Here is a 24,084-nt window from a genome sequence, read left to right as displayed (position 1 = left end):
GAGTTTCTACGGGTGTAAACGGTCTTTCTGCCGTCCATCATGCCGAAGGCGGCGGTCACATGAGTAACGTGACGTCACGTGCAAAGGGTCAATATGGATGTTATTGTAACTGCAGTTGCAGCGTTGCGCCTCTACAGGGGCGCTGTATCAGCAGTGGTGCACCGAAAAGTGCTAAAACCGCTGCAGAAAAAGATCAAAACTTGCTTTTCTCGCCGGTTGGTACAGATCTATGGTTGGTGCATCAACATATAAATATTGGACAATAGCCACGTTTACATGCGCATATTTAATCGGATTGAATGCCCATTCAGATTGAAAATTCTGCATGTAAACATGTCAATCAGAATATTCTGATCCGATTCGGCCCGATCGGATTGAAATTTCAATCCGATTGAGAGAGGTGGTTTATTCCGTTCTTCATTCCGATTGACGTGCATGTGCACAGCCATTCGGATTGTTGGGGTAAAACAATGCCCACTGCGCATGTGTGCAACAGCCAGCGGGCCTCTCCGCTGTCATTTGGACTGCCTGACTTCAAAAATGACGGTGTAATTAACAAGCGGCGGCTTTTAAATCCGACAACAAGCCGTCCCGTTTCAGTAATATTTAATTCAGAACTTGCATTTTGTGGAAGTAAAATAAAAATCTGATTATTGCACAAATTATTCGACAAAGATGTTCAAATCTTTACTGGAAATACGCAGGTTTATCGTGGGGGTTGCAGCGCACGGATCCCCGTTTCTGTCAGCTTTGAACACAGCAGCTTCTGCAGCAGGTGATGGAGACACGCTTGTAAAGAACACAGGATAATCTGGGTTTTACAGACCTGATTGGAGGCTGATGTTGGGTAGGAAAACGTCCTCGGTTAAATACTCTGGACGACAGTAAAGTCCGTGTTCGTTAAAAGCACGTAAACGCAGATGACCTGAGATGCGGTTCGTTAATGATGAACACAGGCTTCTAAACTTTCTGAACATCTTCTGTTATTTTGTTTGAACAGATTTTTCTCAACAGTTTCAGCTGATCGTCACATGTTATTAATAATAAGCCACAACAGAGCTCAGTAATAAAACATGAGGCTAACCCCCCACCCCCCCACCCCCCCACCCCCGCTCTGTGCCGCAGCGCAGCGCAACAGCTGTCAATTCAGACCTGCGGACCAGCTGATCAAGAGGCAGACATAACCCTCCCTTATTTTAATCAACAATAAAATGCAGCAAAGCATATATCTGCAGTTATTCACTGAAGAAAACGTCACTTCTATGAGCTAAATAAAAATATTAAATTGAATAAATGGATCAGGAAAGCAGGAAGAATAGTTATTTCTGTTTTTACATTTTTCTTTTCGTTTCATGGCGTTTGTTTACAATTTTTCTTTCGTGAAAGGCAACTCTGCGCATGCTCAACCTATTTAATCGGATTAAATGCTTGGTGCATATGTACGCACGGCATGATCGGATCATTTAAGTTCGTGTCCATGTGAACAGAGATTCGGAAATTCCGATCAACCAAGATTTCAATCGGATTGAGGAAATTAGGCACATGAAAACGCAGCTAATGGGTTTCCATAGGCTCCAATAACACGTTTTTGAGGAAAAATGGGAGGTGGCCACCACCGCCATTTTGACCGTGTCACAGGTTCCGTCAAGCCCAGACAATTCCACAAAAGGGAAGAGAAGTGGAGCTGAGGGTGGGGCTGTAAGGCTGGGATCAACTGACAACACCCGGTCGAACTAGCTTCAAGCTAACCCAAAGCTAATGTGGAGGTGGGAGCTAAGCTAACGGAGGTAGCAACCTAGCTACAACTGGAGCTAACTGTGCACAACACCAGAGCTTCTGAGTCAGAGATACGCCGGGCTGACCGCTGGGTAAAACCGGGTGGAACACAGAGGTCTCCCGAGACCTCCACAAGCCGATAGTCGGAACCCAGCTCCACCACATGTTATATTTCAACCCATTTTCTAAAGTGCAGCATTATGTTAAATGCACTGGGTTTTACCCTATTACATTTAAATTTCATGGTTAAACAGTACATGTTAAAATCTAAGCTCAGCTCAGCAGTGATCTAAAATACATAAATTGCACTAAAAATATCCAAACAAGAATACACAAACACAGAGACTCAAAATCTCGGAGCAGTTTCCAGGCCAGACCGAGGCTCTACTGAGGCCTTTCCACGGAGCTAGCTCTGTGGTCACGTGGGTCTGATGCTCATTAATTATACAGAATTTTAGGCTTTTAATACACTTAAACAGAAGAGTGAGAAAAAAATTCACCCCCCTCAGAGTTGTCATGAGTGTAAACTAGATCATTTAAACCAAAAACATGTTTTGGTAACAGGCTGTAAACATGTCTATTTCTGCTGTGAAATTGGTATTTTTTACATTGGAGTCAATGAGGATTTGCTCGCTTCTGACACCAGCCCCTAGTGGATGAAGGTGGAACTGCAATTTATTTCACTTCCGCGTTGGCCTCAATTTTTCACCCGCATTGTGGGGGCTTGGGTTGGTGCTACTGACGTCCTGATTGTGCCCCAGGCTCTTCCATATCAGAGCAGGGCTGTATGTGCGACGAAAAAAACTGTGTGCGTGTCTATTTGTAAACGTAGCACTGGTGCAACATCTTTGAATTACTATTTTCCCCAGAACTTTGAACAAAAGTAAGTAACGTGTAAGAAAAATGCTTTTTACTGGCGCACAGTGTGGTCATCTGGATGCAGTGGAGGAAAATAAAGCAACCAGCAAAGTCACAAAGACAGAACCGGTCCAAAGTTTGGAATCAAAAGTGCAGCTTCACACAGATTGGCTAATGCTAAAGCTAATGGGTAGCAGTGTCACGATCAAGTGGCTCACAGAAAAATATATGATGATCGTAGAACTAAAAAAGACTAAACTCTACAAGCGGATGAAAAGTCCCCACCATCCTGTTTATTCTGCATCCTGCAGCGCTACGGATCAGAACCGCTGCAGATACGGGTCACATTACTGTTACTAGTCTGCTCAGGAGCAGGATTTACGGCAAGCCATTGTAGTATATAATTCATAAACGCTATCATCTTTGAATGATTGAAACTGGATTATTGCCAACTCGTACATAATAGACATGCCGCCCTTACATTGTTAGCAGCAGAAATTAAATATTCCCATTTGCAACACAAATGCATGTTAATGAAATGCATGATATTGTAGCCCGGATAAATGAGAGGCATTACAAAGGTTTAGAAAGTAAAAGTTTATTCATATTTTGATAAAGTTCACAAATAATAGTTGTGTTATTAAAAATGTTCATCTTAGAAAAGTATGTTCAAGATATAAGTGCATGTATGTGTTTTATTTTTTTTGTTAGAGGTACATGTGAGAAGTGTAATTTCCTATGCAGTGAGAGAGTCTTTGAAGGGAACGCAACGGCGAAAGGGGGGAAAGGGAAAAAACTGGAGAGGGGAGGGAGGGAGGGAGGGAGGGAGGGAGAGAGAGAGAGAGATGATCACAACATTTACACTTCCTCTTTTCTCGGTCAGCACAAAGCTTTCAGTAAAATTTGAGCTATTGCTTAATTTGTCCTCAGTTGAACTGTGTTTGCTTTGGGGAGTTGACCTTTATTTGCTTTTTTATCAGATTAGCTTTTACACAGAAAAGCCTTAAAAACTCATTCAGTCGCCGTTTGACATGAAGAAAGAGTGAAAATCAGCTTGAAACCAGGAGAACCGCAGTCGTTTCCCCACATGTTGTCTTACAGATGTCTACAAATCTAAAGCAGTCTCACCCCGAGGTCCTGTTGGTTGTTTTATAGCTGAAATAGTTCCTCTGGAGCAGCGATAGGAAATGGCGAAGTTCAGTTGCCTTCTGGCGCGGGAGGGGAGAAAGTATGGCCTGTGTGAAGCATACACACACTCACACACAATCAGACACCCGGATCACCATCCCCATTTTTCACCCTGTAATAGTTTCATTATGATCTTGCGTCCACTTGTTGCTTGGCAACGGTCATTTCCCCTGTGGCTGTCACAGCAGTGGTTTCTATTTGTAGACGTGTTGCTCAGCTTCTGTCTCCTGGTCTAGAAATCTATTATCTTCACACATCATTTCACCTTTTTCCTGCAACAAGCTAACAGAGTCCCACAGCTTTTCTGTGGAGCCTAACACTGGTGTTTTTGTGTGTGTGTGTGTGTGTGTGTGGGGGGGGGGGGGGGGGGGGGGGGTTGCTTCTGGTGGCCGTGTTTGTCAAATTCCAATGAACAGAACATGTTTTAAGTACCTAAAGAGCAGCAAAGGCACTTTTTTATTTTTCTGTTTTTTTAGCTGTTGGAATGTCTGAATGAAACGACAGATTTGTAAACATTAATAGTTAAAACATTTTCACATTTTTTCTTAGAGAAGTTTCTGGTTGACTCTGATTGTGGAAGGTGACCGGGTCCTGTGGCTGCAGAACAAGCCCAAACCATTAGCCTTCCACCACTATTCTAGCAGCTAGAATTTGTGCTTATATGAGGTGTTTGGTTTTGACCAGAAGAGCCATGGTGCATTGTGGGTAAACCTATCCACTTTGACTGTTGTTGTCATTTAGAGAAAGGAATGTTTGAAGTGTTTTGCACTTTTCACTTCCTTCTCTAAGATCATCTCTCCTGATTTTATTAAAATAGATTCTGAACAAACTTGTCTTAGACGTTTCTGCATGCAGCCCAGATGGATCTGTTGTCCTCTCTGGTGTGGCGCTGACCAGTTTCCACCTGACTTCCTCTCTGCAGGGCTCCAGAGATCATTTTGGGGCTGCCGTTCTGCGAAGCCATTGACATGTGGTCGCTTGGATGTGTGATAGCTGAACTCTTTCTGGGCTGGCCTCTCTATCCCGGAGCGCTGGAGTATGACCAGGTAACTCCTCTACACACAAGCAGGAAGTAAAAAAGCTGGATCACATGCTTGCCAACCGGGAACTTAAAATGTGTTTTGTCTTTCTTCATGATTTATTTTGTTATTGGGGTATAATCTGTTTGGTTGCATTTCAGTTTTAATTTAAGCGATTCTGAATTTCTAACTGTTAAAAACCAGTTTTATTAACTTATTCGCTGCCAGCGTTTCTCACTGTTTTTACTGTTTTTTTTTAAGAGTCCCAGAACGTTGCGCGTTAGGATGATGTCGACACCAAAATAACCAAAACAAAGTGGAGACTCACCTCTTACATCAGGAAGAATCCGCGCGTTTCGAGCGTTATCCGTTCTTTCATAATCCGTTGTTGAATTGTGATCGGCAGAAGCTTTTCCGGTTCGCGCCTCTTTTTTTTTTTTACAGGAACGGCCCAAAACGATCTCCTAACACACGGATGTTCTGCTTCCTGATCACGTGACGTGTGACTTATGCGGATGAAGATTGGCTTTGGAGCTGAGATGTTTGTTCTCACGGTGCGGGGGCTCGTCCGACGCCCACACAGTAAAAACATGCAAATGACGATTTTTGCCGTCCTTGGCAGTGAACAAGTTAAATGTGTTCAATAACGCGATGCTGAGGAACATTAAAAGTGTATGGTTCGTTGTGATTCAGTTGAATCATGTTAGGACCCCCCCCCCCCCCACACACACACACACACACACACACACACACACACACATTGTGTGACTGAAGTTCATCAAACACAACCTAAAAACACCAGGAGGTTGTCTTAGTGTTTTGTGACTTTGGTCCCATGTGAGGTCTAAACTGGACAACTGGGACTCTTAACTGGAGCCCACAGGCAGAGGAGAGGAAGCCTGGGAAAGCTCCTGTTCCTCATTCACAGACATGTACAGGATTATGGTCTGTTTACTAGGGCTGTCGCGGTTGAGGAATTCCCCCTGCGGTGATTCAGGGTGGCTTAATATTGCGGTGTGCGATATTATTGCAGCCCTTTTTTATTGCAGTACTATCTAAACATAATGTTTACACATTTAAAAAAGGTTAAAAATTGCCGTGCCTTCTTTATAACACTTTACTGAATGCAGATCAAAGGGCAGTAACAACACAGATCGCAGTAACGTTTGTTTCTCCGACAGTCGGAGTCCGACTGAACTTAAAAACAACAAAATTCAGGAGAAGGTTAAACTTTTAAATGCAAATTTGGCTGCAGCATCTAACAAATAAGAAACAAGTCCCCATTTTGTTTAGTTGTTTAAAATCAAGCATAAAAAATTACATGTACCGGGCGCGTGCGCGCCGGGGGCCGGGCGCACTATCATTTCACTTTCACACACACGAATGACGGTGATTTATAGCTCGGTCACGTCCTTGTTACCTACAAGGAAAACCAGCATGTTAACCATACACGGTTTGAGAGAGGATCTGAGAGGGGTGGCAACATTTCCAGCAACACTGAAAACCCTCTCGGATGGTGCGCTCGTTGCACTTACCCCAAATTCCACTACCTCCGCTCCCCTCCGCTCCGGTCCGGCCCCGCTCGCTTCCGAACTCAACTTGCGTGCGACTGGCGAGCAAAGGGAATCTCTCCCGGTTGTTGCTCCACCATGTCAGGGGGGTTTCTTTAGGGTGAATGCATTCCTCCTGCAGGTAGCGAGTGAGCTCCAGCTCGGCTCAAACTCTCTTCGGGACGGCTGCAGAAGCAGTGCTTGTCCGGGACTTCAGCAGGTCTCCGAGCGTTTATTATTATTTTTTTGCCGCTGGTGGCAGCTCTGTCTCGGTCAAGGACTCTGGCTGCGCAGCAGCTGACGTACTGAAAACCAAAGTGCTCCCAAAGGAGCGAAGTAACGTTTCGTTTTGATACCAGTGCAGCCATCCTTCTCCACATGCATCATTGAGTTGAACCAAGTTCAGTAATCGCGGTGGCGCATGATGCAGCGCGGTGGGCTTCTTCATATCGCGATATTTCATTTTTGCGGTTACCGCGACAGCCCTACTGTTTACCCACAGGCGGCTCAGTGGAGAAGAGATTTAGGTTTAGCATGAAGAGTTTAACTGAAGTTAAATAAATAAATAAACAAAAACACCCTTGTGATTAGGGATGTTCTGATCCGATCACATGATTTTCAGGAAATCGGAATCAGTGGGGAAAATCAGATCTAAAGTTAAAGTCCCATTAGTCATCACACACTGGTGAAATCCATCTCCTCGTTTGAGCCGTACCCGTGGGGAGCGATGAGCTGCAGCTGTGGCTGCGCTCGGGTTTCGGGAACTATTTGGTGGTTTATCCCCCCAGTCCAACCCCTTAAAGGTGGGTGTCCAGCAAGAAGGCATGGGTCTCATTTATAAAGTCTTTGATGTGACCCGACTGGGACTTGAACCCCGATCTCCCAGTCCCAGGGCGGACACACTGCCAGTAGGCCACTGAGAGGATAATCCATATAAAACAACAAACATTACTTTTAAAACTCATCCTGAGAAAAAGATTTTAAACCAGAATAATTATGGCTTAGTTTTGAATTCAACAAGTTCCTCTACATCAGTATTCTTTGTTTCACAAGTCCCACAAATTAAGGTAGTCCTGGAATTCACGCACCACAACATGCAGAAGTTAGCTAACACAGAGCGTAGTTGTCACCTCAAGAGAGAGAAAATGTCTGTAATTTGGGTGTTTTTCTAAATGAACAGCAAAAGGAGTGTAATAAACAAGTGTAATATGTGCAAACTGGGCATTTAACGAGGTGGTTAAGGTAGTGCTGCGTTCAGCTCTGATGCACCACCTTAAAAAACTGACTGCTCACTTCGCTGCAGCAATTCAGCTAATCCAGCCGACACTAAAGGACACATTAAGAAACCACAGTAAAAATGCCAAGATGGCAGCACATTTATCAGATAGATGAGCGTCTGTGGTTGCAAACGTCAGTTCAGTCTCCTTCCGTCATGGTGTGATCTGCTCTCTCTTCCTGCCTTTACAGACGCTGCAGCTCTACAGGTGTTTTGTAGAAAAACGTTACTCTGCTGCTGACCGTCATGGCCGTGTCATCCATGTCGCTGAAAACAGCCGCACACTGATTACTAACTTTAAAATATGAGCAACAACAAGGCTACTTTTACATTTATTCTTAATATTAACACGTTTTTTATTAATGTACTTCCTAAACAATTGATGCTTTATGGCAAAACAACTAAAGAAATGACAAATACAGCAAGAAAGAAATGCATTAATGATTAAAAATTACTTGAAGGACAACTCTAGTGTGCTCTTTTTCTTCAAGGGGCGCTATGGAAGTTTGACAGCTAAAACATGTATAGAAATAATAAATGTCTTCTTCATTGTTACGTCCCCGACATGAGATGTTAAAAGTGTGAAGGATGGGGAGAACATAAGAACTGGTGGAGGAGTTTAAAATGGGTTTATTTGTACAAAAGGTATTAAAACACGAGCAAAACTGATTTCTCTAAAAGGTTAACAGTACAAAGCAAATTATCAACTATAAAACACCTGGTAAAAACTTATGTTAAAAGCTTTACCAACACGAAAGGTGTTAAAACTGAAGTCAGGAAAATTGCCACGAATAAAGTTAACCTTAAAAACCGAACATACTAAAGATCCCACTGGATCATCCTCAGTTTCTCATCAAGAATTAAAAACAACCAAAGTTCAAAGCTCAAACAAATTCAAACGAACAGGGGTTTAAACTACACATTACCAGGAGGACAGCAGAACCCCTGCACTGCTGCCTCCCAGACTACTGAAGGCACAGCCCTTTTATGCAGGTGTTTGCTCATTATGTTGATTCCTCTCAGCTGTGCTCCTCAGCAGCCTGGGAGAGAGGAGGAGGAGGAGCGGTGTCAGGCTGATTCACTACAGATGGGTGAATTTGGTTGCTTCTCTCCACTGGTCAGGCTGGCAGCCGTAACATTCATACGTTCTCCTGCAATGCCCTGGTCCTGTAGAATGAGCCCTGGCATTTTTACTGTGATTGCCTGTTTTTCTGTAAAATCACAGAAAAAGAGAGATGCTCGGGTCGAGCAGGCTGCTTCATGCGCGTTCACGCTCAGGCATCGCCCGTAGCATTTGCTATCCGTAGCTTTAGCAGCAGAGAGAGAGGCAGTGCCACTTTGTCGCTGTTCCTAACGCCTAGTGACAAAGCTAGCTACATTTCTGAGGACCCTTAGCTACTTTCTGTAGAACTTTCTTCTAGATATTTCCTGCTAATTAGCAACAAAATAGCCATTTTCACTCCGAACCATTCTTTGGTTTGACGTTGTTTCAGCTGTCATCAAGGATATAAATGTTACAGATACGATAGATGTCACTGGTGCTTTAGCTCACCTAGTAAGACGTCAGACTCTCATGCAGAAGACCTGGGTTTGATTCTGGATGTGAACATAGTTTATTTAGAGTTTATTTTTTACATTAATGGTATATTTTTTACAGTAAGATGCCCAAATTTTTATTTGAGACTCGCCGAACGGCATTGAATTCACAGATAAAAAAGATGTGGGTTCAACTTTCATTTTGGAACAATTTTTCAAGCAAGGGAAGGGAATGATCTGAGCATGCAGGAGGACTGACCCATCATCAACCTTTGTTGGCTGTGCTGAAGAGAAAGGTACAGAACCAAATTATTTAATTAATTAGCTGCGTGTTCTCCTGTCCTCCCCGACACACACACACACACAACACACACACACACACACACACACACACACACACACACACACACACACACACACGACTGTCTCAGCTGTTATTTTCGTTAAGGAGTGTGCACGTACAGCATGCACGCCTCGTGCACGAGCCTACTATTGAAGCTGCCCTTACACTTGTGGCCTGAGGGGGCGATCACGAGCATAAAAATTCAAAACTCCGTAAAGTCCCTTTAATGCATTTCTATATATAAAGTATCGGATGAGGACTCAGAATCAGCAGATTCCTAAAATCAAATCACTCTGAATCGGATCCAGAGCAAAACATCGTGGTCGGAAGGAAAATCCCTATTTAAGATTGTTTCTAATCTGCTTTGGGAAAAAAAAAGTGGCTAGCTGTTTAAACAGGAATCAGTAAGAGACAGAGGCTTCGCTGCACACCGACAGGTCTGATGCGTCTCCAGGCCACGCCAGGACACACGTGCACACCCACGCGTGCACACTGAGCCCCCAAAGCATGCTGCTCTATGCCAAGGCTTGCTGTTCCACTCTACACAGCAAAATGTATTTATAAACATAAGCCTGATGGTAGACATGTGCACAGTCACGTGCGTGCACACACGCTTGCACATGCACACAGTTGGGTTAGTGTTCAGTGCACCATCAGCAGGTTCTCAGTCCAGCACCCTCTGGTCGGACCGTGTGTTTGTTCTAGGCTCCAGACGCGTGCGTGGATTCTCACGCAAAGCATCTTCTTTTTCTAGCATTCTCTAACGAGTTCAGATATAAACAATAAAAGAAACTCTGCTCATGAAAACAAAAGTTATGCAAAAGTCTGTTTGCAGTGAGCAATGTTAAAATAAGTGTCGCTGTTGGATATTCAAGACAAACTGTTATCAGACCAGACTTTGGATCCTTTGATTAAAACAAGGATTTTTATTATTCAGCTGTTTTTTTTTTACTGTGTAACAAACTCTCCTGTGTAATGGATTGAACCGTTACAACATTTGACTTCCTCACAAGGATTCTTTTTGGTCAAAATGTCGGCTTTATTCACAGAATGTGATCCATCTGTTTGGATTCTGTTCTTGTGGCTCATTTCTTTGGACGAAAACACAAAATTCGGGTTAACATACAAACTAGTTTTAAATCTTGAATGAATTCTAAGAAACTCCAGTGGTACAAAAATAACTGATTGTGATAGAGAGAACAAATATGTGTATATTGTGCGTTTGAATAAATGAAGAAATACAAAGTTGATGCATTTCTTTTCATTGGCTAGGTTTTACTGGAAACTTTAGATACAATCAGTCACGAGTTGCAGAAATGAGCGGATTTGCTTGACCAAAGCGCCTCGGTTTGAAAGAATCACACTGATGAATGGTTTTGACCTTTTCTGCTCCTCGTCTCTTCCCCGCTCCGCTCAGATCCGGTACATCTCTCAGACGCAGGGGCTCCCAGCCGAGCAGCTGCTCAACAAGGGGACGAAGACCTCACGCTTCTTCACCAAAGAATCCGACTCCCCCTACGCCTCCTGGAGACTAAAGGTGTCTGCTTTCACTTCACACACACACACACACACACACACACACACACACACACACACACACACACACACACACACACACACACACACACACACACACCTGCAACTTCACACACACACCTGTAACCCTAACGTCTCTCTATAAAACCACACACACATAACTGTAAGTGTTGCACTCTGGGTAGCTGGGACACGGGTGAGCGAATAACTAGGAATCCTGTAAAGTTGGGAACCAGGTGGCAGAGTTCTACCAGGCGAAAGCCTCTCCAAACAGGATGGAGCTATCAGCCCGAGGAATGCTCGGGGAAATGAGAAACTGTTTAGACTAAAGCCTGAAAATGTAGTCTCTGAGCTTATCTCATCATTCTGTATTAAGCTGTGTACATAATGTGTACGTTTTTGTGTACTTGTCAAGTCTTATGCTGCTGTTTTATGTTCTGTGTGAAGTCACGGCCGGACCACCCCCAATTTAGCTGCTCCTGAAGCAACTAGAAAAAGTCTTTATTTTATTTTATTATTAGATTTGATTATTTAAATTTTAATAATAATTTTAATTATGATTCAATTTTATTTTTAATGTTTTTATGTTATTTTATTATTAGATTTGATTAGATTATTTTAATAATTTATATTTAAATGTTTATGTTTATTTTTATTTTTGTTTTTATTTATTTATAATATTTTATTTAATGTTTTTCTTTTTTCTTTTATTTAATTATTAGATTTGATTAGATTTGATTATTTAAATTTAAGTTTTTATTTTTATTTTCATTTTTATTTATTTTTAATTTAATTTAATTTAATTTTTTATTTTATTTAATTTAATTTTATTTTATTTTGAACTCTTGAACCAAACAGACTTGCACTTCAAGCTGCTGACTCATCTAATATTTTCACTGCTTATTATTGAAACAAATCCAGGCTCACAGCAGCTTTCAGCACACGGACGGTTGAGGGTAGGCTGTGAAAACCGAGCCACAGGCTGGAAAGCTTGTTTGGACCATAATACAAACCCATTACACACCGTAGCGGGACTTAATTATGCGTGGGAAAATGTTAACCCTGGTGTTCCTGTTGTTTCTCCAGACAACTGAGGAGCATGAGAAAGAGACGGGACTTAAATCCAAAGAGGCCAGAAAGTACATCTTCAGCTGCCTGGATGATGTGGCACACGTAAGTCCGACTGACTGGGATCAAATCGCTCCTAAAGAAAAAACGGACTTTTAAATCGGTGGGAGTGGAGTCTATATGAAACCAGTGGAGAAGTCCAGTCATCTGCATGAACAGTTTCTCCTCTTCTAACACCGCGAAAAGGGCCTTCCTGTTGATTTAGTTTGAACAGTCAGTTGCACAACTCTTCCTCCTTTAGTTGTGTTTTCTGTGTCTTTGAGCCACTCATGCAGTCTGCTCTGCACTGGCTCCCGGTAAAATATCGAGCTCAGTTTAAAATCTTAACTCTCGTTTATAAGGCCCTCCAGGGCAGTGCCTCCTCGTACATTACTGCGCTTTTGAACAGGTATGCTCCATCTCGGTCTCTTCGCTCAGCCGAGCAGGAACTTCTGGTGGTCCCCCGGTCGAAATTTCGATCGAGGGGTTGTCGTGCTTTTTCTATTTTGGCTCCAACTCTGGAACGAATTGCCACTGAGCATTAGGCAGGCACCATCCCTTCAAGTCTTTAAGTCTCGTTTAAAGACTCATTTTTATCTGATTGCGTTTTAGCGCTAGGGTCATTTGAATTGCCCTAACATTATGGTTTTAACTATTCTTCTTTTTAACCCAGATGCTTGATTTTATTTTGTCCGACATTTGTTTTTTTATCGATTAGTCTTATTCCGATATCTCTTATCTGTAATAGTGTTTACTTGATATTTTATGATTTTATCTTTTTATCCTGCTTTTATGCCCATGTACTTTGGAATGTTTTTCTTTTAATGATGTTGTTCAGCACCTTGGGCTTCGGATAATGTTGTAGAAGGTGCTATACAAATAAAATTTGATTGATTGATTGATGCAGTCTGCATTCACTCAGCTGGTGGGTGTGGCCCAAGCACAGAGACATCTCTTTGGTAGGGTTCCATAGAAACACACACGACGGGCCGTTTTCACTACCAGAACTTCTGGGTAGTTTTACCAGACCTTCACGGTATGAGCATGTCTCCCGTTTCACCTAGCTGGACTGAAAGGACCACTTTGAGCCATTTCAGGGACCAGTCGAGTATCTGAACTGGGGTATTTACTCAGAAATGGCTCAGTAGGCCCATGCTGATTGGTTGTACTGAGTGGGAAATGACAGCAGACGCCGCAGAACAACTGGCATTGCTAAAAGTAGAAGAGTTACTGGTTAAGCAGAAATGGAAGGAAAAGAAAATGGAAAAGTTGTTCCTGCGGTATTTAGAAAACAACATAGCAAACGGAAACCATCTTGGATCTCTTTTGCTGCGGGCACCTTTTGACGCTGATCAGTGATGTCACTCACTGCCAAAAAGGATATGCTGACATAGGGCTGGGCGATATATCGATAATTTTTAAACATCGATATAATTTTGAAACAAGATACAAGATGACTGGCATAGCTGGCCAAACTGCTATGCTAGCGATTAGCCGCTATGCTAGCGACATGTTGCTCCGTCTCTAAGCGATTACGTGTATTCTCCCAAGACTGCTCAGTCTGAGAGCCTCTAGGTAAATGTGCTGCTCTAAACTTTGCATTTGGCGTCCAGGTTTTTAATTATTTGGGGACGTTTAACACCAACGGAGTTCTGTTTTCCATCGTGTGTGTGTGTGTGTGTTTGTGTGTGTGTGTGTGAACAGACAGCTGTGCCAGAGGCACTAAGGTTAAAGTTTGACATGAATCAATACATTTTATGCATTTAATCTACTGATTTATGTATAATTTCTCAAGACAGCTTGAAGTGAGTTAACTTGTGAATAATTTACAGGAGGAAAAATATCGAGATATATATCGTATATCGGAATTCAGCAAAATGATATCGAGATAGAAGTTTAGGTCCATATCGCCCAGCCCTATGCTGACATTTTAACGTCCGGACCGAGCCATCGTGCTTTCCTCGTCACCTTACCCTCTCCCAGAAAATCCCCTCTCTAAACTTGTCTCGGGGAGCCGCAGCTATTAGTCGATGAGACGAGTGATTCTGAAGGCTTGCCAGCTGTTTTGATTTGATCCAACACGTTCGTTGTCCTCTCGTCTGGTGACCTCAGGTGAACTTGGTTCTGACTCCTGATAACAGCGACATGGAAGCAGAGAAGGCAGACAGGCGGGAGTTTGTGTCTCTTCTCAAAAGCATGCTGCTGATCGACGCCGAGGACAGGACGGTTCCCTCGTGTGTCCTAAATCACCCGTTCCTCACCATGACTCACCTACTGGACTTCCCCCACAGTAACCAGTAAGATGCCGTCTTCAGCAATGGCTGCAGGTTAGGAACAATGGACTCGATGAATAAACACACTTCTCTGTCTCTGCCTCTCAGTGTTCAGTCATCTTTCCGCGTTATGGACATGTGCCACACTCGGCCCAACAGTGCAGTTTTTGATGCTTTGAACCAGAACACCATCCATTTGACCCGGCCACCTTTAGGCCCCGCCCCCAGCATTCCACTGGGCTACAGCAACATCCCGGTCCACACCCAGGTGAGACGAGTCATGTTGTATTTGGAGGTTTTAGAAATGACTTTAACGATGTCAGCATTGCTACGTTTTTCTAATTTCTAATGCGTTTGAATTTTTCTGTCCTCCTTTTGTCCTCATCAACGCTCTGCACCATCCCGCTCCACCTCCTCCGTCTCTGCCACCTCTCTCCTGTAGTCTATAACCCAGTCGGCTCCATCAGTGTTGCATCATGGGATAGCTCTAACCACAGGAAATGCTCAGTTTGGATGCACTGATTCGTTTCCACCTGCTCTTCTTCTTTGTCCTCCCGCGATGCAAGGTGCCCAGACTACGCCTTACAGTGATTAACATTTGTTATTTTGACTTTATTTTACAAATATCAAAGGCAGGTTGTATTTTTTAAATGTAGAAAATGTTGTTGCCGTTAAATTAGCCAGTTAACTCCAAATAGACCTAAAACGGGACAGAAGCTGTTCCAGAAGGCGCCCTCTAGTGGCTGGCTGCAGAATGAGTTTCCACTGCATGTAAACGAATGGAACATTATCCTGAACAAGTGTTTTATTTTCTTTCTTTTTTTAGGTAACCTTAATCAGCCAGCAGGCTTTCCCGTCCCCATGGTAACTCAAGCCCCTCCCATCCAGCCCCTACCTGTGAGACCTGGTGTGATAGCTCAGGTAAGCCGAAACGCTGAGCGCCTGTTTACGCTCTCAGCCATGAAGACCGAGCAGCAGAGCGACTTAATCTCATGATTACCGCTGAGCGAGACCACACCCGTCATCGAACCCAAACCCTCCACCTCTAACCCGGGAACCTTCAGAACTTAAAGCTGTTTTTTTTGTTCTTGATGCAGAATTAGTCTTTGAGTTTGTGACATGGTGAATGTTAGATGTCAACGTGCTCTAGGATGCAGCAATAGTTAGATTAATTCATCTCCAAGCTACTAGTTCTGATCTCCGTTTGGTATTTTTTGAGCACAGCTTTGACTTTGATGCTGATCTTTGGCCTTGATTTGAACGCCACTGATGGAAAATCAGCACGTTTGCCTAACAACTCAGATTTTCTTGCTTTGTTCCCGCAGCAGGCCTGGTCTAGTCGAGGCCAGCAGCTTCTGGTTCCAGCAGCGTGGCAGCAGATGACTCCTGTGGGTCCTCCCCCCTCTCACCCACCCCCACCACCTCCTTCCTCCTTAACCAGTGACACCGCAGCTTGTCCACAGAGGATCAGTGACTGGGGGTGAGTCACCGAACCCCCGTTTGTAAAGTTGTGTTGTTGAATCATGTTTGTTTTTTTCTTTTCATTTGAAAGCTCCTAGAGGAAGCACCATCGCGGTGATCTGCCAAAGCGATGCAAACGAGATTCATCAAAAAGACCGGAGAGGCAGCCGGTTTTTCACTGTCAAGTTATTTGTGTGGTACACAATCCCCACTTGAAAGGGATCACGTAGCTGGAGAAAAATGTGCAGGATTCCTCTCAGGACTTCATAACTTCACTTTTCATTTCCCTTTATTTCATTCTCATTTCATATCAGTTAAAATGGAAATAGGTGGCGAAGCATGAAGCAAGGCAAAGCCTACGAGCAGGTGGACAGCCTAAACAAAAACAGTGTATGTACTAAGAAACGGTGTCATTGTGTAAAATTTCATTATATCCATATAAGCTAACATTTATAAAATAAATACATGATTAATTCTTTCGAACCCTAACTCACTTAAAGAGCAAATTGCAGGTAAAAATTTTTTCTAATTCATATAAAATGCTGTCCAAAAATACTATTTAAAAAGCTTATTGTGGATATTTGGTTTTAAAATACATAACAGCCGAGTTTTTGTTTCTAAATGTGAACCTCTGACGTAACCAAAGGGAGTTAGAAGCTCGCCTGCCTCAGCTCCGTGTGGAGAGTGGCTACTTGTAGGGTAGAGAGGTCATGTGATCCATTCAGTGTGTGTTTACTAGTGTTGGATTGTGTTCATGGTGATAAACTAGAGTGTGTGAAGGCTGTACCGACTCCAGCCTGTCCGGACATCGAGTCCCCGGGTTTCCAGACAAGAGAAACGCCTCTATCTCCGTGCCTGAGGGCGTTTCTGCAGCTGAAAAGACGGACTTCTGTAGCCCGCATCAGTCGGTACCGGAACAGGGAGGTCCGCGCTGGGCTCCGGACACCCGAGGCGGGGTTTAAAAAATTATATGCGGATTTCTGGAGCTCAGATCACCGTCAGAACCAGGTCATAACCGACCACCAGAAGAGACGCGCGGCTCAGCGGGCCAGCTGGTTTCTGGGTCGGAACCAGATCAGAACCACCGTGGACCTTTAGGGAAGGATCGTGTGCAGCTTTTAAAAACACCAGTTCGACTGTCTCGCTGATGTCTGGGTGGGGTCCAGTAGGGCTGGGCGATATGGCCTCAAATCTGTACTGCGATATAATCTGAAGTATGTGCGGTAACGATATATATTGCGATATATTTTTTCCTCTATTTATATATGTCAAAATGACATGCTTTTAAATATCCTCATGTGGCAAATATATGCCACTTGAGGCATATAGGCCTCCTCCTCCGCCCTCTCCATGCTTGCAGTCACTGCCATTCTGTTGCCCCGATGTCAGCAGGGTGCACATCTTAGTGACGTCTTGTGTCATCGCGGTATTGCGATATAGCCAAAAACTCTTATCATTACCCAATTTTATATTGTTTCTACCTTATATCGTTTATATTGCCCACCCTTAGGGTCCAGCTCAGGGATGTGTATTGTTGAAAGTCTGGCGATACGATACATATCACGATACAGGGGAGACGATACGATATATATCACGATATATTGCAATACATTCAGTCAGACATTACAAGCAATTTTTTTTTTACTGAATTTATTGTAAGAATGTTCAATAAACAGGCCAAACTGATACGTAACATGTTTAACATGAGGTATCTGACCCGTGATGGAGGGATTTACATTTCAATGGTGGAAACAAAACCCGTTGCACACTGCTGCCAACTAGCGGGTGGCGATTGGATTGCACACAACGAAAAGAAAATACACAAATGTTTGCATGTAAATTCTTTCAAAAATTAGATACACGGCTTTTGAATATTGATGTAATAATCGCAGGACAAAATATATCTATATTTCCGATACACAGCTTTTGAATATCGATATAATATTGCTGGAAAAAATATCACGATATATTGCCATATCGATATTTTCTTACATTCCTAGTCCAGCTCTAAGAAACCCACATGAGCTCCAGAACCAGATCATAGGCGCCTCTCTCCCTCTCTAAGAGCTAAACTACGTTACGTGAACGGATGTTAGCGAGTATGAGACCTCTGACAGATGCTCATTAGTATTAATATTATATTAACTGACCAATACTATTTTAATTGTCTGGGACATGATAGTAATCAGTACAATATTGCGATGTGAGCACACGAGTTTAAGCTAACATAGTTAACTCAGCAGACCCCCCCCCCCCTTAATCTCTCTGCTTTGGCCAATGGTTTCTCCCTCTGGTTTGTCTCTGCTCTCTGGGGCGAGCAGCAGACTCATAACTTTATGGTTTTGGTCCATCATAAGTAGATTTGTAATCATTTAAAGTTTCCTCTGTGTCAGCGCTGCATTATAATCTATATTTTTCACTGGATTAAGCTGACAGGTCTCCCTCAGATGACGTCACTTGGTTTGGCCAAAAAAAAAAACCAATCTTTGTCACAAAAATGATCTAAAAGCCGAAATAATTTATGTTTGTGTAAAAAAAAAAAAAAGTTTAAACCGAGTTTCTATTATGTTTCTCTAAACATCGGTTCATGGGAGTCTCTAACCTGCAACTTGCTCTTTAAATTCATCATTGCAACTATTTGTGACTCAACTTTATATCAAAACATTAAATAATTAGCATATTTGAAATAACTTGTTGAACAATCAAACACCAAGTTGATTAGTAAACACCCAACACAAACATTTATGACGCGCACCCGAGTCTACAGAGCCAGCTCCGAGCTGCGCTGAACAATCATCCATCAGCTGATCGGCATCACACACACACACACACACACGCGTTACAAATCGGCGTCTTACCGGCTGCCTTTCCGGTCTTTTTGATGAATCTGGTTTGCATCGCTTTGGAAGATCACCGCGTTGGTGCTTCCTCTAGGAGCTTTCGAAGCAAGTTTCCTCCTCTGACACGTCCTACATAAAACATTTCAGGAGACGTGGAGCGACGCGCGCGCTGACCTTCATCAGTTCCAGCTGTTTTCCATAACCACCTTCTCCGTGTTTCTTTTATTCTTCTTTATCTTCTATTTTATTTTAATTATTTTGTCAACTTTTTATGTTTTATTTTAGTTTTTATTTTGATTTTAAATACGAACGCTGTATAATCAAGCCTTTGACCGCACGGCTTCCATCTTTTTAACAGGAAATTGCGCACACACGGCAGCCATTTTAACGCTGTGATGCAGCAGCCTCTCCTGAATCAGATGCCCGCCCTCTCTGCTCCTCAGCCAATCAACATCGGCATAGCTCACGTTGTGTGGCCCCAGACAGCCAATAAACGAAACCGACAAGGACACAACAGGTAAGAGTGTGATCTGATCTTGAAGGTAACACCAACACCGTTATGTTTTTCTAATTTCACTACTCTCTGTGAAAGAAACCAGTCCCATCCCAGCAACCTCCACGTGTCGGTGTGTCGGTCCCCCAAAATGTTCGACGTTGTGGGACAGGCCGTGGCAGGAAGAGAGAAGGCTCAGAGGGAGGAGCCGGCGGTGGAGACTCGGCGACCAGAAATCCCAAACGGAAATGAAAGAGAAGAAGTCCCAGAGCAGGAAGAGCGGTGCTTCAAAGAGGCTGCGCTGGGAGCTACCAGGCGGGTGGATCCCTCCAGGCAACCCCAGCGAGACGTGGTGGCCCTCATGACAGACACGCCGAGCCCGGCTCCCAGCGTGATCAGCATCCGCAGCGACCTGAGTGATGATGAGGTGGGGAACGAAGCTCCTCGAGGGCGCCACCTGAGTCGGTGAGGAGTTCTTCTGGAGACCCGAGGGAAAAAATCGTGACTGAGTTGATGTCACCCTGGTTTATTTGTGTTACGCTGTAGTAGAGCTGTAGCGAAGCGTCGACAACGTCGACGGCTCGATTCTAAAAATTCGTCGACGCACCGCGCCCACTTGTTGCATCCCCAGGAGTTTGTAAATAGAGGAGGAATCTGCCTGTTTTTCCTCTAGTTCGCCCTCTTCTCCACCTTCACTAACATCTCCACCAAATACCGAAGACCCGGAACAACGTCCGTCCGCTACTAGATTCCTTTCCTGTTTTGCCCGCCTTCATCTCCCGGCAACGGACAACAACTTCCGGGGTCAGATGCGCTGCTTCGTCTCTATCGCAGATGTAGAAAATCACCGGGAGCGTTTCTCCCTTCATAAAGGAGCTTCTTCCAGACACTAGGAGAGCTGTTTTGGTGCTAGCAGTCTCTCCTCCGTGCTGGTCTGTTTGCTGCTGGGTGTTTTTGGTTTATTTAAACTTGGTAACTTGAACTTAACGTTGGTAAAGCTACTGTTAGTCTCTTCGCTAACAGCTTCTTGCGTTGGGATAAGCTGTTACGTTTTGGTTCAGAGTTCATCTTTTTTGTGGTGCAGATCTCCCTTTTATTACATTTAGAGTGTTGTGGGTTTTCGGTTTAGTTTAAAATATCATCTTGAGTTTGGTTTAACCGCCCAGTTCAGAGTTTGGACCTTTGGAGATCCTTATTTTGGTCCAGAACCCAGTAATCTTTGCCCAGTGGGACATCCCTAGTTATTTGTACTTTTGTTTTAATTCCCCACAGGCAGAATTAGTTTTATTATTCCCAACCTGTGGATGGAAAGATTTATGCTTTTTTGTTGTTGTAAATAAACCTGATCATCATTTTAACTTTTAAATCCCGTTATTGTCCCTTCCTTTTTGCACACGAGCCAAACTCCCCAGGAAGAGTCGTAACACCACTCGCCTCACGCACATAAGTGACCAAAACAAAGCAGCATGGAGACACTCCGTCTCCAACCACCTCTCAGGCAGCAGCCTGCACTCCCAAGTTCTACACGTCACCAGAACATAACCAACCAACACAATAAAAGCAGTGTTCTACAAAACGGAAGGCCTGTAGTGTTTATTCTCTTACAGTAACAACTTATCACCTTTTTTTGTGGAATTTATTTGAGATTTTCTGGTTTTTATTAACTGTGCAATAGAAAAATAATCGTTAGATTAATCATCTAAATAGTCCTTAGAATAGTCGACTATTTGATAAAATAATTGTCAGATTAATCGTTTTAAAAATAATCGTTTACCCCCAGCCCTACGTTCTAGATGAATGTGGTTCAGCGTAAACAAACCAGACCGGTACTGCAGTGGTTCTGAGAAACCTGTTATGTTCTGCCTGCAGGTGTAAAGAGGAATGTGTGTGTGAGGCTTGCAGGAACACCAGTGTGTCCATGGAGAGGGTGTGTTCCCTCAGCAGTCCCGACAGCAGCCTCAGCACCAGCTCGTTCGCCTCCAACTCTCTCCAGTCCAGCCCTTCGGCCTCACCGTGCAAAAGGCCCAACAGGTAACGACAGGATGCACTTGTCTTTGACTTAAAAACCACGTCATGTTCATCCTAAACCTGCTGCTCGGATCTCCTCCCCCAGCATGTCCGAGGATGACGGCCACGAGAGCGGCTGCGACACGGTGGAAGGCTCGCCCACGTCTGACACCTCCACCTCCCCGCGTGGCAACAACACCTACCGTTACCTTAACAACAACAACAACCGCCCACCGCTAGCCGCCGAGCAGGACAGGAGTCCTCGTGGCATCCGGACCATGGTAGTTCCACCAATGAGAGTGCAGAGCAACAACAACACTCAGAGGACAGAGGAGCGTGTCCAATGGACAGGTCAGAACAATAAAAACAACCTTTATGCTTCAGCTAGAACCGTGAATGTGCCTTCCTCTAACCGCCCTGGTGTGGTCTGTCACGTGTGTTGGCCACATTTGCAGGTCATATGGGAACGTTGGGGGCTTACCGCCCCCTAGTGGCTCATAGAGGCTTTAACAGGTGATGAAGAGACACCAGCAGATATTTTCTCAGACTTTTACCACATATATGCATCCATATTAGGCAAGCTGCTGGTGTTGCCACCATTATTTATGACTTTCCTTCCATTAAAGCTACATCTGTTCTACAGAATTACAGATTTTTTATTTAATCCCGGAAATAACTCCTAATCAGAGTATTCTTGGCCTGCCACTGGCTTTTTTTTTTTTTTCAAAGTAATTAACTCATTCACTGCTGGTGTTTCTCACCGTTTTTACTGTTTTTTTTAAGAGTGACAGAACGTTGCACGCTAGGGACGGGTACCAAATTCGGTACTTTTTAAGGTACCGACCGAATTCCATAGTACCGACTGAGCACCGATTCACGTCGTTTCAAACGGTGCCTTGTTTCGGTACCCGTCCTTTATAAGGAGAACTTGCCTAGACAGCTGCGCATGCGCAAGAGCGTTATGTCGTCGGTCGCTGCGAGCCAGTTGTAAACAGAGCAGCATGGTAGAAAGAACGCACGCTAAAGCTTGGGTCCACTTCACTAAATGTGATGGGTAACTGGGTGATGATGAAACCAGCGACAACGATCTAAGTGAGACATCCTCATCTTAATCTGCTCCGGTAGGTAAATAAAATGTTTAACATAACGTTAGCTTGATATGTTAGCTTCCGTTCCGCTAATGGTGCGTTCAGTTTCTCCTCGGAACTCCGAATTCCCGACTAGAGTTTGGCTTCACTTTACTAAATGCGACGGGTGATTGGGTGAAGATGAAACCAGCGACAACGATCTAAGTGTGAGGCGTCATCGTTTTAATCTGCTCCAGCAGCTAAATAGACTGTTTAAGATAACGTTAGCTTGATATGTTAGCTTCCATAGCCACCATTGTTATCAGCTAATGGTGCGTTCGCTTTCTCCTCGGAAATTCTAACTTCCCAGTAGGAAAAATCAAAAGAAAAAGGACGGCAAAAGGAATGAAGATACACAGTAAATTTAGTTCACAGTAAAGATGTTTGCTTCAGTTTAATTATCAGCTTATAAAACTACAAGGACGATGTTAAAATACAAACAGTTGAATGTTATTTATCGTGATATTTATCAAATATTGTTATATATTGAGAAAAATATATATTTAATTATAAAAGAGAATTAAAATAATAAACAGTCAAAAGTATCGAAAATTGGTACCGTTAAGTACCGGTATCGACTCCTAGGTACCGGGAATTAGTACCGAATCGATTCAAATGTCAAAGGTACCCATCCCTATTGCACGCTAGGTTGACGTCGACGCCAAAACAATCAAAACAAAGTGGAGACTCACCTCTTACAGCAGGAAGAATCCGCGCGTTTCAAGCGTTATCCGTTCTTTCATAATCCGTTGTTGAATTGTGATCGACAGAAGCTTTTCCGTTTTGCGCCTCACCTTTTTTACAGCAGCGGCCCAAAATGATCTCCTAACACACGGATGTTCTGCTTCCTGATCACGTGACGTGTGACGTACGCGGATGAAGATCGGCTTTACAGCTGAGATGTTTGTTCTCACGGTGCGGGGGCTCGTCCGACGCCCACACAGTAAAAACATGGCGGTGAACGAGTTAAGAGAAAAAAATGATAATTTCAACATGAAGATGTTGTTTTTCTCTTGTGGAGGGAAAGTGGATGCATGTTATTTGGTTTTGAATCTGCTTTTTATTTGTCTCTGCTGGTTCTCTCTCCGAGGGCGCTGATGTGAGATCAGTTTTACTCTTCTGCTCCTCCCACCAGTTCTAAAACTGATACAGATCAGCGTCTCGGGACCAACTTTATTTTTACACGATCCTTTCTGAGTGCCACAAATCTCTTTGACTTTCAAAAGATTTAAAACTGTTGACTTTGCGGTGGTTTTCAAGATCCAAGTATGTGATTCAGGGAGAAATGTATGATGATATATTATAATAATAATTATTATTATTTATTTTTTATTATAGCCACTCTGTTAGAATGTTAAAGGGACATTATGGAAGTCTGACAGCCAAAACATGTATAGAAATAATAAATGTCTTCTTCATACATTCTCCTGCAATGCCCTGGCCCTGTAGAATGAGCCCTGGCATTTTTACTGTGATTGCCTGTTTTTCTGTAAAATCACAGAAAAAGAGAGATGCTCGGGTCGAGCAGGCTGCTTCATGCGCGTTCACGCTCAGGCATCGCCCGTAGCATTTGCTATCCGTAGCTTTAGCAGCAGAGAGAGAGGCAGTGCCACTTTGTCGCTGTTCCTAACGCCTAGTGACAAAGCTAGCTACATTTCTGAGGACCCTTAGCTACTTTCTGTAGAACTTTCTTC

At 43.5% G+C, this 24,084-nt stretch overlaps 1 protein-coding gene across 2 annotated transcripts in view; it reads left to right on the top strand.

Annotated features, from left to right (window-relative positions):
- Positions 1–24,084, top strand: part of hipk3a (homeodomain interacting protein kinase 3a) — a 55,907-nt gene that overhangs the window by 27,033 nt on the left and 4,790 nt on the right. The window contains exons 5-16 of one of the 2 annotated variants that reach the window (XM_015965244.3): positions 4,745–4,868; positions 10,964–11,083; positions 12,169–12,255; positions 14,302–14,486; positions 14,571–14,730; positions 14,905–15,028; positions 15,289–15,383; positions 15,788–15,942; positions 19,122–19,280; positions 19,356–19,721; positions 21,126–21,287; positions 21,370–21,614. In XM_015965244.3, coding sequence (XP_015820730.3) covers positions 4,745–4,868; positions 10,964–11,083; positions 12,169–12,255; positions 14,302–14,486; positions 14,571–14,730; positions 14,905–15,028; positions 15,289–15,383; positions 15,788–15,942; positions 19,122–19,280; positions 19,356–19,721; positions 21,126–21,287; positions 21,370–21,614 — 1,982 coding nt within the window. Of the gene's footprint in view, positions 1–4,744; positions 4,869–10,963; positions 11,084–12,168; positions 12,256–14,301; positions 14,487–14,570; positions 14,731–14,904; positions 15,050–15,288; positions 15,384–15,787; positions 15,943–19,121; positions 19,281–19,355; positions 19,722–21,125; positions 21,288–21,369; positions 21,615–24,084 lie in introns of both variants that reach the window. The other variant, XM_070550538.1, reaches the window with a different exon arrangement.

This window comes from Nothobranchius furzeri, chromosome 4 (genome assembly GCF_043380555.1).
Source record: "Nothobranchius furzeri strain GRZ-AD chromosome 4, NfurGRZ-RIMD1, whole genome shotgun sequence".
Lineage (NCBI taxonomy): Eukaryota > Metazoa > Chordata > Actinopteri > Cyprinodontiformes > Nothobranchiidae > Nothobranchius > Nothobranchius furzeri.
Note: the sequence above shows the minus strand (reverse complement) of the source record. Positions and strands in the feature narration are given on the sequence as shown.